This window comes from Parasteatoda tepidariorum, chromosome 11 (assembly GCF_982258835.1).
Source record: "Parasteatoda tepidariorum strain Cologne lab strain chromosome 11, Ptep-v5.0, whole genome shotgun sequence".
Lineage (NCBI taxonomy): Eukaryota > Metazoa > Arthropoda > Arachnida > Araneae > Theridiidae > Parasteatoda > Parasteatoda tepidariorum.
The window spans coordinates 12775535-12788023 of NC_141765.1; the positions used below are offsets into that span (position 1 = coordinate 12775535).

General features: G+C 25.7%; 1 protein-coding gene across 2 annotated transcripts in view; it reads right to left on the minus strand.

Annotated features, from left to right (window-relative positions):
• ktub (Tub domain-containing protein ktub) overlaps positions 1-10235 on the minus strand; it is a 148962-nt gene extending 138727 nt beyond the window's left edge. Inside the window, exon 1 of one of the 2 annotated variants that reach the window (XM_043042941.3) lies at positions 10061-10235. In XM_043042941.3, the coding sequence (XP_042898875.2) occupies positions 10061-10131 (71 nt within the window). In that variant the 5' untranslated portion in view covers positions 10132-10235. Of the gene's footprint in view, positions 1-7588; positions 7750-10060 lie in introns of those variants that run through there. The other variant, XM_043042942.3, reaches the window with a different exon arrangement.
• Positions 10236-12489: the final 2254 nt, after the last annotated feature.

The window sequence follows — 12489 nt, forward strand, 5'->3', positions numbered from 1 at the left end:
ACTATAACTAAAATTGTGAAAAAGTAATTTTAACAAAAATTTAATTTCCCGGTAGTTCCTAAAATATAAATGTGTGAATACATTTTTAAACAATGCGAGCTTTTTTCTTTTATTGAACTAAAATTTATTAGTTTGTTTGAAAAAAAAGAATAACTCATAGTTTTTTAATGCCGTGAAAACATTCTAATTTTGCACGACACTTTAAAAATGGGTTTTGGCGAAAAACAGAAATAGGAAAAAGGAATCATCAGAAATTTAGAAACATCTTAAATATTTTTTTCTGCGTCTGTCGAGCAACAAACTGAAAGGCATTAAAATCCCATTTGCGTTGCAACAAAAAAGAAATTTGTGATGCATCATAAAACCCTGGAAATTTCTTTCAATATCGAGTACTTTTACAGCATTTCCTTACACTATCTTTTCTAACAAAATAAGCAAATTTCTCTTCCTAACAATCATGTTAACACATTTATGCTTTTATTACGCGCTAAACAAGGAAAAAGCACAAGACTTGCTTTGCTTTTGTAACAATAACATAAACGGGGCATTTTGTAATGACGTCCCATAATTTATATTTCAGAATTTATTTCAAAAAGGGAATCAAAAAAGTATACACATTTGGGGTCTCAAAATAATATTTAAGTGAGTAAAATAACAATATCGAAATCTAGAGAACTGCAACTGAGGAAGGCGAGACTGAAAAGAGAAGGTATTTCTAAATATCGTTATCACGAGTAATGAAAGCTGGGCTGAAAACATCTTTTTAGTCTCGCCTTCCACAGTTGTGATTCCTTAGATCTCGATAGCGCTCCCCTCCCCCCATCATATATGTATTAATTTATTACCTCTAATCTGTATACTTTTTCGCTTCATTTTTGACAAGAATTCTTAAGCGTGCCTTAAGTTTTCGTCACACTTAAAACAAACAAATTAGAGGGCATCGCTTTTGAAAGACGTGTTGGAGATTTTTCGGTATCTATAGAAAGTGATTCGCCACAAATTACCTGTTTTAGGTGTGATAAAAATGTAATTATTTCCTGTTTTTTTCAGTTCATGCAAAAAACGTAGTTTTTTTATTAGTATTATTATTCTACTTAATAATTCTTTTTTCTATTTTGTGCCTATTAGTGGTTAAAATGTCAATTATAGATAAAATGGGTTACATTTTGCTTGAAACATTTTGGTAACAATTATAACTCGTAATATTAGCACCAGGTAAATTATAATTTAAATTTGAACACTCTAGCTAGTCAAAAAGTGGTTGAAATTTCAATTGATGATTAATTAATTCTTGAAGAAAAAAGTTTTGCCTGCAGTTGTCGGAAAACGATAGAGACTTGCTTTGACAAGACTGGCACAAAGTTTATGTTGAGATTTGATTACTCTAGCTACTCGGAAAATTGTAGAAATTTCGATTGACGATAAATTTTATTTGGCAATAGGAGATGATAAAACTTGTTTATAGAGGTCAGGCCACTATTCAAACTTATACTGTTTTTCACCCAACTTCAGATCAGTGAGTACCAGCTTGACTGGGAAGTAAAAGCGGCCTGTGCGCAATGCTTACCACATTGCCACAATCATGCCGTGGGTCCCGAAATTGGTCACCTTAACCTTCCTGACTATGGGTTGTTACTGTTTTTCTGCTTTTTACTGTTATTCACCCTAGAGCTCCAGTAAAAATTTGATAGCTCTCGCTAGTCAGTTGAAACAGTGGTTTGTATCTACGGACGCTAATAAAACCTTTCTATGCCTAATTTCTAATATATATATATATATATATATATATATATATATATATATATATATATATATATATATATATATATATATATATATATATATATATGGGGCAATCCATACAAAATTTACACCTATGATACAAAAATGATATAATTTATTTTTTTCATTGTTCTTTATTGAAAATAAATCAACACGTATTTTTGCGATTTTGTTTAAATTGCATATTTTTGACAATACGAATTTTTGAAAATTTCGCTTTTTCGAGCACACGACTAGGCAAGTTATTTCCTAACGTATTGCCATCCAACAACAAAAGTATTTAAATACACTTTCTTGAAGTGATTTTTCTCAAACTTTAAGAAAATCAACATTAAAATATAAAATTTTTTGTTTTTGACATAAAAAAATTCATTTTTAAAAAAAAACAACTTATTTTTGCAATTTGGACATCTTTGATTTTTTTTATATTTCGACAGTGTGAAGTATAATCAATAATGATATTAATTCCAAATTTTTGGAATGGTAAGACACTTTGTTCGAAAGATATAAGCGAAACAGTGACGGTGCGCACTCCGCGTATGTATGTAGAATATGGCTCGACTGTTCTCGAACTCATCCGCTGCCTACTAAACTAGAGCGCGGCGTGCGCACCGTCACTGTTTCGCTTATATCTTTCGAACAAAGTGTCTTACCATTCCAAAAATTTGGAATTAATATCATTATTGATTATACTTCACACTGTCGAAATATAAAAAAAATCAAAGATGTCCAAATTGCAAAGATAAGTTGTTTTTTTAAAAAAATGAATTTTTTTATGTCAAAAACAAAAAATTTTATATTTTAATGTTGATTTTCTTAAAGTTTGAGAAAAATCACTTCAAGAAAGTGTATTTAAATACTTTTGTTGTTGGATGGCAATACGTTAGAAAATAACTTGCCAAGTCGTGTGCTCGAAAAAGCGAAATTTTCAAAAATTCGTATAGTTAAAAATATGCAATTTAAGCAAAAACGCAAAAATACGTGTCGATTTATTTTCAATAAAGAACAATAAAAAAAATAAATTATATCATTTTTGTATCATAGGTGTAAATTTTGTGTGGATTGCCCCATATATATATATATATATTTATAGATAGATAGATAGATGCTTCTAAGAAAAAGCATACCTTTTACCTCTTTTCAAGCAAGTTAAAATTTTTCACCCTCATAATAATGAGAATAGCCGCAATATAGAAATAGTAGTCCAAATATGTTTAAAGAGAGCTGCCGAATGCGTTGAATCCTTTAATGCAGCTTTTTCTCTTTGCATATTTTGTTATCTCTCTGAAATTATTTAAGCAAATCAAAAAATGTTATATAACTCACTTTTTTAAATGATTAAGGAGAAAAATTAATAAAAGCAACAGAAAAATTCATTATTTATTATTATTCTGAAGTCAAAAACATTTTGTTTGCTTTTACAGCATGTGAGTAGCCGAAATAAAAAATAAGTGAAACGTAAAATAAGCATCATCAAACTCCTTTTTTCGGCCACGCTCCTAGCTAAACCATTGAGACTATATTTTCCAGGTATGCTTAATCAGAAAAAATGCGTTTTTATGTCTGTTTTCTTTACTAAGATAACTAAACTCGTCTGCACTTCTTATTAAACTGAAATTCCGACTTGCAATGTTCTGTTTTTTTTTCCCACTGCCTATTTATCTGTATTGAGATGGAGTATAATCAAATTTTACTAACCTAAAACTTTATAGACAAATAAATTTTAAAGTTAAGTAAGAATACGTGAATATTTTTTGCTTTGTTGATTTCGAAACATTTCCGAAGTTGCAGTATGTTTAAGACAACAATTTTCATTACAAATTTGACTCATAAATTCTACTAGTCAACGAGCAAAAACACTGTTGAGCCAAAAAGGATGGTTTTATTTAACTAGATTTATGGTTTTAGTAAAATATGTTTTAAAATTAGTTCATGAATTATGCTAAACTTACGAGGAATTCATGTAAAATTAAATTTACCACAAAATTTGTCTTTATCTGCTATATTTTCTTTTTTAAAAAAAAAGTATTATTATTCATAATTTGAGGACATAAAAATGATCAATTTTTTCGATTTTCGACTCATCGTCCCATTTTTTTTTTTTTTTTTCAATTCTTTCCTAAAATTAATTTTTGACTTCTAATAATAAAGTCTAGGAATAAAATATTCGGATAATTTTCTACTTAAACTGCTGTTTTAGTATGTAAATAACTCCAATCACTTCGCTGAAATAAATAAAACTTTCATATTATATTCAAATGTCCTAAAAATTATTTAACCAAATATTTACGAATTTACCTTTACATTTTCGTACAATGCATTTGTGAACATTTATTGCATTAAATATAAATTATTTGAAAACTCAATGATTCTTTTCACGAAAATTATATATTTAAAATTATTGTTATGTGATGAAAGAGATATGACATTTTATGATTAAATTAATTTTATTAATTTACAACGAAAGAAAAGTTTATCGTAACTGACAAGATTAAGTGGAAGAGAATAAAAGGGTAAATAATAATATTATTCTACATAATTGAGCTAAAGAAAAGTTAAATAATCTACTATTTATAAATGATGACTTTAGTCAGAAAACTGTCTGCTTTGTGACTTTTGCAAAAAAATATCAAAATGCATTTAATAAATCTTAAAATTTAAAACTTAAACTGAATATTTGGGAATTTTCTTCAGTTATAAAAAAAGAAAAGGAAAAAATAAAGAATTTTAAAATTCTACATTCAGTACAATTATTTTCAAAATTGCGATCGACCTTCAATGACTTTCTTTAAATTCTAAGCATTAATAGTTTTTATTTTTCATGTGATGTTTTATTCTTCCCATTTCAATGAGTGAAATAAAGAGTTAATTTAAAAGACATAAAAGGTAAGTTTTGGTTTCTTACATTATAATGACCCTTTCGTTACGGTAGGGTTTTGCTTCGGCGCGAAGTTTACACATTGCAAGCTGATATTCACTCGATCTGCTAGAGAATACAATATTTTTTGACCTTCTCTGCAGAATTCTGACAAGGATATAAAAATATTTTATGAAACAAACTAAACAAAGCTCCAAATGAAATTTTCAAATAAATGTTGCGAACCTTGAAAAATTAAGAACTATTTTTCAATTGTATTGCTTCAAGAAAGATTTCTTGTTATCTTTCACTTTTGTATATTCCACTATTTAAAGCAAATATTTCATACTATTTCACTTCTGTTACTACAATACTGTAAATCCCAGTTTTATGCCCACAAATTATTAACATGGTTAACAACCAAAAACAATAAATTTTCGTACAAAGGAAGTTAGGCTCATGTGTATAAAATCTATCAATATTAACAACAAACAGAAAAATACATTCTTTATTTATGCATTATTCGATATGCCAACATGGAAAAAGAAGGTGAAGTAGCCCACTTTTCAGCAGGCTTCTTAAAATGTGCAGTTATTTATCTATTATTTTTTAAAAAGCTAAGAAATCTCAATTAAGAAAAATAGCATTTTTTAAAATTTGTCTCATAATGATAGCAAAACCTGTAAAATTCCTTTTCTGTTAATTAATATAATTAATAATAAATCAAACTAATACTGTTTCACAAAATGTTTTAGTATTCATCTCAAATATAATGATGATATAAATAATGATAAATCAGAAGAGGGCGGATAAAAAAATACTGATAAAAAATATTCAAAATAGGCAGTTCTTCAGACAACAACAAAAATGATTTATACGTTTATAGAGAATAACAATTAAATAAATTACGTTTAAATTGTTAATATATTAATAACATGCCGGCCGAGGGGTTAGCGTGTCTGACTGCGGAGCCGACGGTCGCGGGTTCGAATCCTGCTCAGGGCATGGCTGTTTCCTTCTCTCTCTGTGAGTTCTATGTCCTTTCTCCTTTATGTGTGAATGTGGCCCGCCCTATAAACGGGTTTGTGGTTGTGTGACGTGGGCGACGCTGCTCCACAGCCCAAGTGCCCGCCATTAAAAAAATATATATATTAATACCAGAAAAGTATATCAATAGTACGCAGAAATAACTTTTGATCTAATGATTGGATCTTCGTATACTGGGACTAAATCTTAATGGTGACCTCAAATATATTAATAAGTTAGTGCAGACGATATTTTAAGTAACGAAATGAGACGCAAAAATGTACTTTCTATCAATAAACATAGCTATTTTCTAACGAATTCGGATTTTTGGCCCCCCCAAAATATAGGGTGGAGCCGCAGTCTGAGAAATAGGATCCTAATAGTTTGGTCAGAAGAGTGGTCCAAAGTTTAAACCTCTTACTGTTACTTTTTGTGTATTTCGCCATATTTAGAAAACTTTTTAAGCGAATGGAAAAAATTTTGCACACAATTATAAAATTCGATTGACCAAAAATAATTCCACACAAAAAATGAATTTTTAATAATTTTTAATTTATTTTTTTTTAATAATGCTCGGAAAAATGTTGGATCATACGGTAAACAAATTTTTACATAATTTAAGGAATGTAATTTCATGTGGTAAAAGACCAAATTTTTAACGAAATTGGTCGAATAGCACCTGAGAAATCGAATTTTAAGTATCTGACTTTTTTAAAATTCAATATCTTAGGAACTTCAACCATTAAAATTGAGTACGTAAAAGTACAATTATTCAATCAAAAAATATGTAGGGCTTTTTTATTTAGTTATTTATCTTATTTTTCTGGGCTCTGTACATAGTATTCACGTAAAATAACTATTAATTTGAGTACTTATCAATTGAATACGCAAAAAAATACAAAAAGTGTTCAATAAAAAGATTACAAATTTTCGAACGATTACGAATATTCGAACAAATTTTAGAAATTATATTAACATTACTTTTACCACGTTCTTTTGTTCATAAATATAAAATATTTCAACTAAGGAATTGTCATATTATTTCTATATGAAAAAATATAAACAAAATCAAACATGTTTCTAAGAACTTGAGTATTTGTTTGCAAATATAGTACAGTAAATTCATTCTAGATAACACTAATAGCATAATAGTTAACACTAAAGAAATTTTACTGAGTTCTTTTAATTTATCAAAATACAACTTTTTAATTTATTTTAATATTTTAAAATGCTGGAACTTTCAATTATTTTTATAGTAAAAAATAGCATACTTTATTTTAAAAAAGTAAATCATTACACTACACAATTAGAAGCAACAACAACGAAATTTCATTATTTTCCACATTGAATGAGCGATTAAAAAAAGTAAAGTTTTACGTGGTTTATTATTTACTTACTGAATGCGTTAAAGGAATTACATTAATTAAATGTATTATATTAATTAAATGTATTAAATTAATAAAATGCATTAAAGAGACTTAGAAGATCTGAAATATTTAGTCAACAACTTCGAAAACTGTTTTATTATTTTTATAATTAAAAATAGCGAACTTAGAAAATTTTATCATAGCACAGCAAAATTAAAAACAACAAAAAAATTCTCAAAATTATATATAATGAAACAGTTTCTTTTTAATCAAAATAGAGCCGGTTGCAGTTAATTAATAATAATATTTATTTAATCAGATATGAAATATCTGCAAAAAAAAGCCTTAAAAACTCTCTGCTCTTTTGCTATAAAAATAATAGCAAACTTTATTTAAAAAGTTACATCTAAGCACTGCGCAATTAAAAATGCTTTTGTAAGTGAAATTGGTTTAATAGTGCGCAATCTAATACGTAAACATGGTCAGAATCCGCAAATAGAATTAAAATTTAGTAATTAAAATACCCCTATAGAGTATGATTTGTAAATAAAGGTACCTGCAAAATGTGCGGGACCACCTGGATCCATCTTCACTTCGTATACTGTCAACCATTCTAAAACATTTAGAATATCTTCAAAATATTGGGAAGTATTATTCCATTGGAGACAGTCATAGTAAGATCAGAAAAGTAGTCGGATTCGAACTTCGGATATAACATCACAACAAACCTGCAGTTGCTATAGCAACGTGATTAGCAACCGCTACGTAACCACGTGGAGGAAAAGTAACAGTTAAGAGGGGGTGAAAAGAGTATTTTTTTTTTAATGTCTCCTTGACAATGAATGCGTATTTATGAATGAAAGATATTGCTTCACTTTTTTAATATTTAATATTTTATTACTATGCACAGTAGGGATAGAATAAACATGAAAGTATGTCGGGAAAAGAAAAAAATTACATTGATCGGGAGCGATATGTATTTATCTTTCTCAATAATTAGAAATTTAAAACTCCTCAGAGACTTAATAAAGAGTTTCAAACAATTCATTTTAGACTAATATAGAAAGATTCCATGAATCACCATCCGTTTAAATTCAACGAAGTAAATAACTAGAAATCCATCATTCTGCAAATATTTAGGCCATGGAAGAATTTTAATTCCTCTCTCTCTCTCTCTCTCTCTCTCTCTCTCTATATATATATATATATATATATATATATATATATATATATATATATATATATATATATATATATATATATATATATATATATATATATATATATATATATATATATATATATATATATATATATATATATATATATATATATATATATATATATACATACATATATATATATATGTATACATATGTATATATATGCATATGTATATATATATATATATATATATACATGTATATATGTATATATATGTATACATGTATATATATATACAGAAGAAAAAACAGACGACTCCGCATAGCTTTTGATTTAATTATCGGATCTTTATGTTCTAGGACTCAATCTTAATGATTCGAGGGGGTGACCTCAAATATACTAATTAATTGGGGCAGACGATACTTTAAGTTAGGAAATCAGACACAAAAACGTATTTTCACTGAATAAACATACCCCTTTTTCGTCAGATTCGGATTTCAGACCCCGAATCTAGAAAATATGGTCCCCATGTTTGGTCAGGAGAGAGGTCCAAAAGTTTAGACCTCTTTATATAATTTTATTTTTAGCGTATCTCGCCATATCTCGAAAAGTATTAAAGCGAATTGAAAACGTTTCTCACACAATTATAAAATTTGCTTATCCAAAGTTAATTTCATGAAAAATATAACTTATAGTAAATATTTATTATTTTTCATTATTTTATTTAATGATAGTCGAAAACATTTTGAATTGTAAGGTATACAATTTTTACATCATTTTAAAGCATGTAGTTTTACATGCTAGTTAGTTACTCTCAATAAATTGCAAATGAAACTTCAATATTAAACATTTTTCACTATTTCAAAATGAAAAAATATCCAAATTTAAATATTAAAGAAATTATAAAAATCAATAATGTTTAGAATAAATTAAATAACTTTATCAAGTAAGTATTTTCAAAATTATTTAAGAGGTTTACGAAATTTAAGGAAAAAAATAAATAAAAAATTTCGCGTATTTTAACTGCTCCTCATACCTTTAAAGTTAAATATGCAAATTGTTTAGCAAATAATGATCATTCTTTTATTTAAAAAATAAATAAGCCAAAACTTGGTTAAAAGCTAAAAAAATATCTTTTGATATTTTAAAAACATTAAAACTTTTTTTGCTTTTCTTTACAATTTGTTCTTTTTATAAAAACTACTTTTAATTAAATGTTATTTTTACTATTAGCAACAGTTATGCTTAACACAACAAAAATAATATTAGTATAACATTTATTCTAATTTTTCTTTTAAAGTATTAAATTTACTTCCAAAAAGCATTAAGTTCAACAAAAAAAATACAAACAATACAGCGTATTCTTCAAAAATCAAAATTTTTCTTAAAAAATATTATGTTCACCATGCACAACATAACAATTTTTCATATAATGTTTAAAAAAATCACTCTTAATTTAAATCTATTTTTATACGAAGTGTTTTAAACTGTAAGGAAAAGTAAAAGAAACATCAACTATTTAAAAAATCTCATATTAAAATTAATTATCCCAGCTAAAAATTTTTGTTAATTTGTTACTCAAAGTTATTATTATTGTTTACTGAAAAAATACGTAATATATAAAAACGATTCGTGCATTTTATTTCTTGGTTTATTTTACAATTAAGCCTAAATGTAATTTACGACAGAAGTTTAATATTAAAAACCGAAGGAAAACAATTGCAAATGCTCATTCTAAAATACCCGATTTCGATAAGAAAATTAGTTGTAGTTATTTATTTGCGCTATCTTTCCTCTCCACATTTACTTGTATACCTTAGAATATTTAAAGTAAAAAGGAGTTGTTTGTTTAAAAGTAGCTTACCCCAACTGTATTTTGCTCCAATTTGTTGAATATGCATAACGTGAAAAACGAGTTGTATCATTTACAAACATATGTCTTGTTTTAAAGTTGTCCCAAATGTTGAAACAGCGTATATTTATTTTAAGAAAATGGAAAAGCCAATAATAGCTGCTTTTCGTATGACGTAACTATTTCTTGATCTTCTTTATCACGAGTTTCACTGAAAGATATGATGATGATAATAATTCATTTTTATATTTACCTATAATCCATATCTGTAATTCATAATTAAATTATTTTAAGGGTAAGAGCGACACAAAATTCTTAACGATTTGGAGTTTTTTTATTTTTTTTATTTCTCTATTATAATTCAAAATCATAATAATAATATAAATTCCCTTTCAAATGGAGGAAAATAAATAAGCTTTTGTCTCCATTAGAACGCTAGATAATAATAACATTGGTTTTGTTTTCTACATACTTCAAATTATGATGAAAATTAGTAATAAAATTTGTATTAATGATTAAAATAATTTATGTTAAAAATTTGAATCTTTTTTTTTTCAATAATCGTTTTATTAATGTTTTTGCGATTTTGCGACTTTAAAACACAACTATAAAAATGTATAAAATATTTTTTTAAAATATTCAAAAATTTTATTTTAAAAAAAAAATTAAGAAGACGGAAAACAAAGTAATGAAAAAATATTTTCTTTATATATCGAATAAAGATATAATATAGGATATAATTTTAATTTTTTTTAATAAAATTCGTAAATATTTTTTTAAATATTTTATTTCGTTATTCTTCTTTTCTTTTCATAAATCTTTAGTATATTTTTTTCATGTTTTCTCTATATTTTTGACTTACTTTATGAGTTTAAGTACTTGCAGCTTATGCGCAGTAAATTAAATTTTGTTTTCTTAATTTTCTTCGATATATATATATATCGAAGAAAATTAAGATATATTAATATATATATATATATATATATATATATATATATATATATATATATATATATATATATATATATATAATAGGTATATATATAATAGGTAATAATAAGTAATTTAAATATAATAGAAAACTTAGAACTTAGGGATTTAATGATAAAAGGCACAAAATTTAGACCCATAGACCATATATCAATCAATAAGATTCTAAAATACTTTCTTAATGATCTCAATAGTTTTTGTTTAAAGATATCAAATAGATTCTCTTTACCTTTAAGTATGCTAACAGAATGGGAATGGGGTGTTTATAATTACTTTAAAAACTTTGTTTTTAATAATAAGGATAATTTAAATAGCAGTAACAATCCAACAAATTTTTCTAATATTGTTCAATCAATTAAGCAACTTAAAAAAAATTTTGTAATTACTCCCATGGACAAAGTTAACAATAATTATGCAATCTTCTGTAAAAAATTCTATGTTGAACTTTTAAATACAGAATTAAAAAATAGTAAAAATTTTAAACTTAGTAATTTCAATAATAATATTGTGATTAAAAAAATTTTAGCTTTATATAAGAGATTAGAAATATTGTTAATAATTTTATTTAAGTAGTTAGAGAAAATGGTGCCAGGTTAAGTTAGATAAGTATTAGATCCACATGTGATAGTTCTAAATTTTACAGGAATTTCTGAAATTTAGGACTGATAATTGAGTAAGGAAATTGTATATTGCAAATTTTAATTTTTAAAGAAGGTTTCTCTTGGAGTATCACAAATAATCAGCCGATTTTAGAATTCATTAAACATAATAAAATTAATTCTATTGCGACTTTTGATTACCAGGATCTTTTCAATACCATTCCCCTTTCTAAACTAAAATATGTACTTTTGAATTATTACTATGATTTTAAAAATATCCTTTGTTGCGATTTTGATTATTGGGAAATTCTGATTAATTTTTGTGTTTTAAAGAATTATCTTTACAATGGAAGGGATATTTTTCTTCAAATTGATGGAATACCACAAGGATCTAATTATTCATCGCTCTTAGCAAGTTTATTTTTGTATTATTATGAAAAAAATTATACTCTTAGTATTAAATTTGTTTCTAGATATATTGATTACTTAATTATCCTTAATTTTCAAGATTATACTATTTTATTAAATGACATTTACCCCGAAGAATTAATCCTGCTTCGTAATCATGATGATAATATTAATTTCAATTTTTTGGATTTGGGTATTATATATAAAAGAAGAAAATATCTGCTTTGTTGATTTATACGATAAAAGAAATGATTTTAATTTTAATATAAATAAACTAATTACTTGGAATTCTAATGTTTCTAGGAGATTTAAATATCACTTTTAATGAAATGAATAGAATTGAAAGAATATGTAGTAATATTTATTTATCCAAAAAACAAATCGATAAACTCTTTCAAAATTTGATAAAAAAAACAATGGATACCCAACTAAAGTAATAAAATT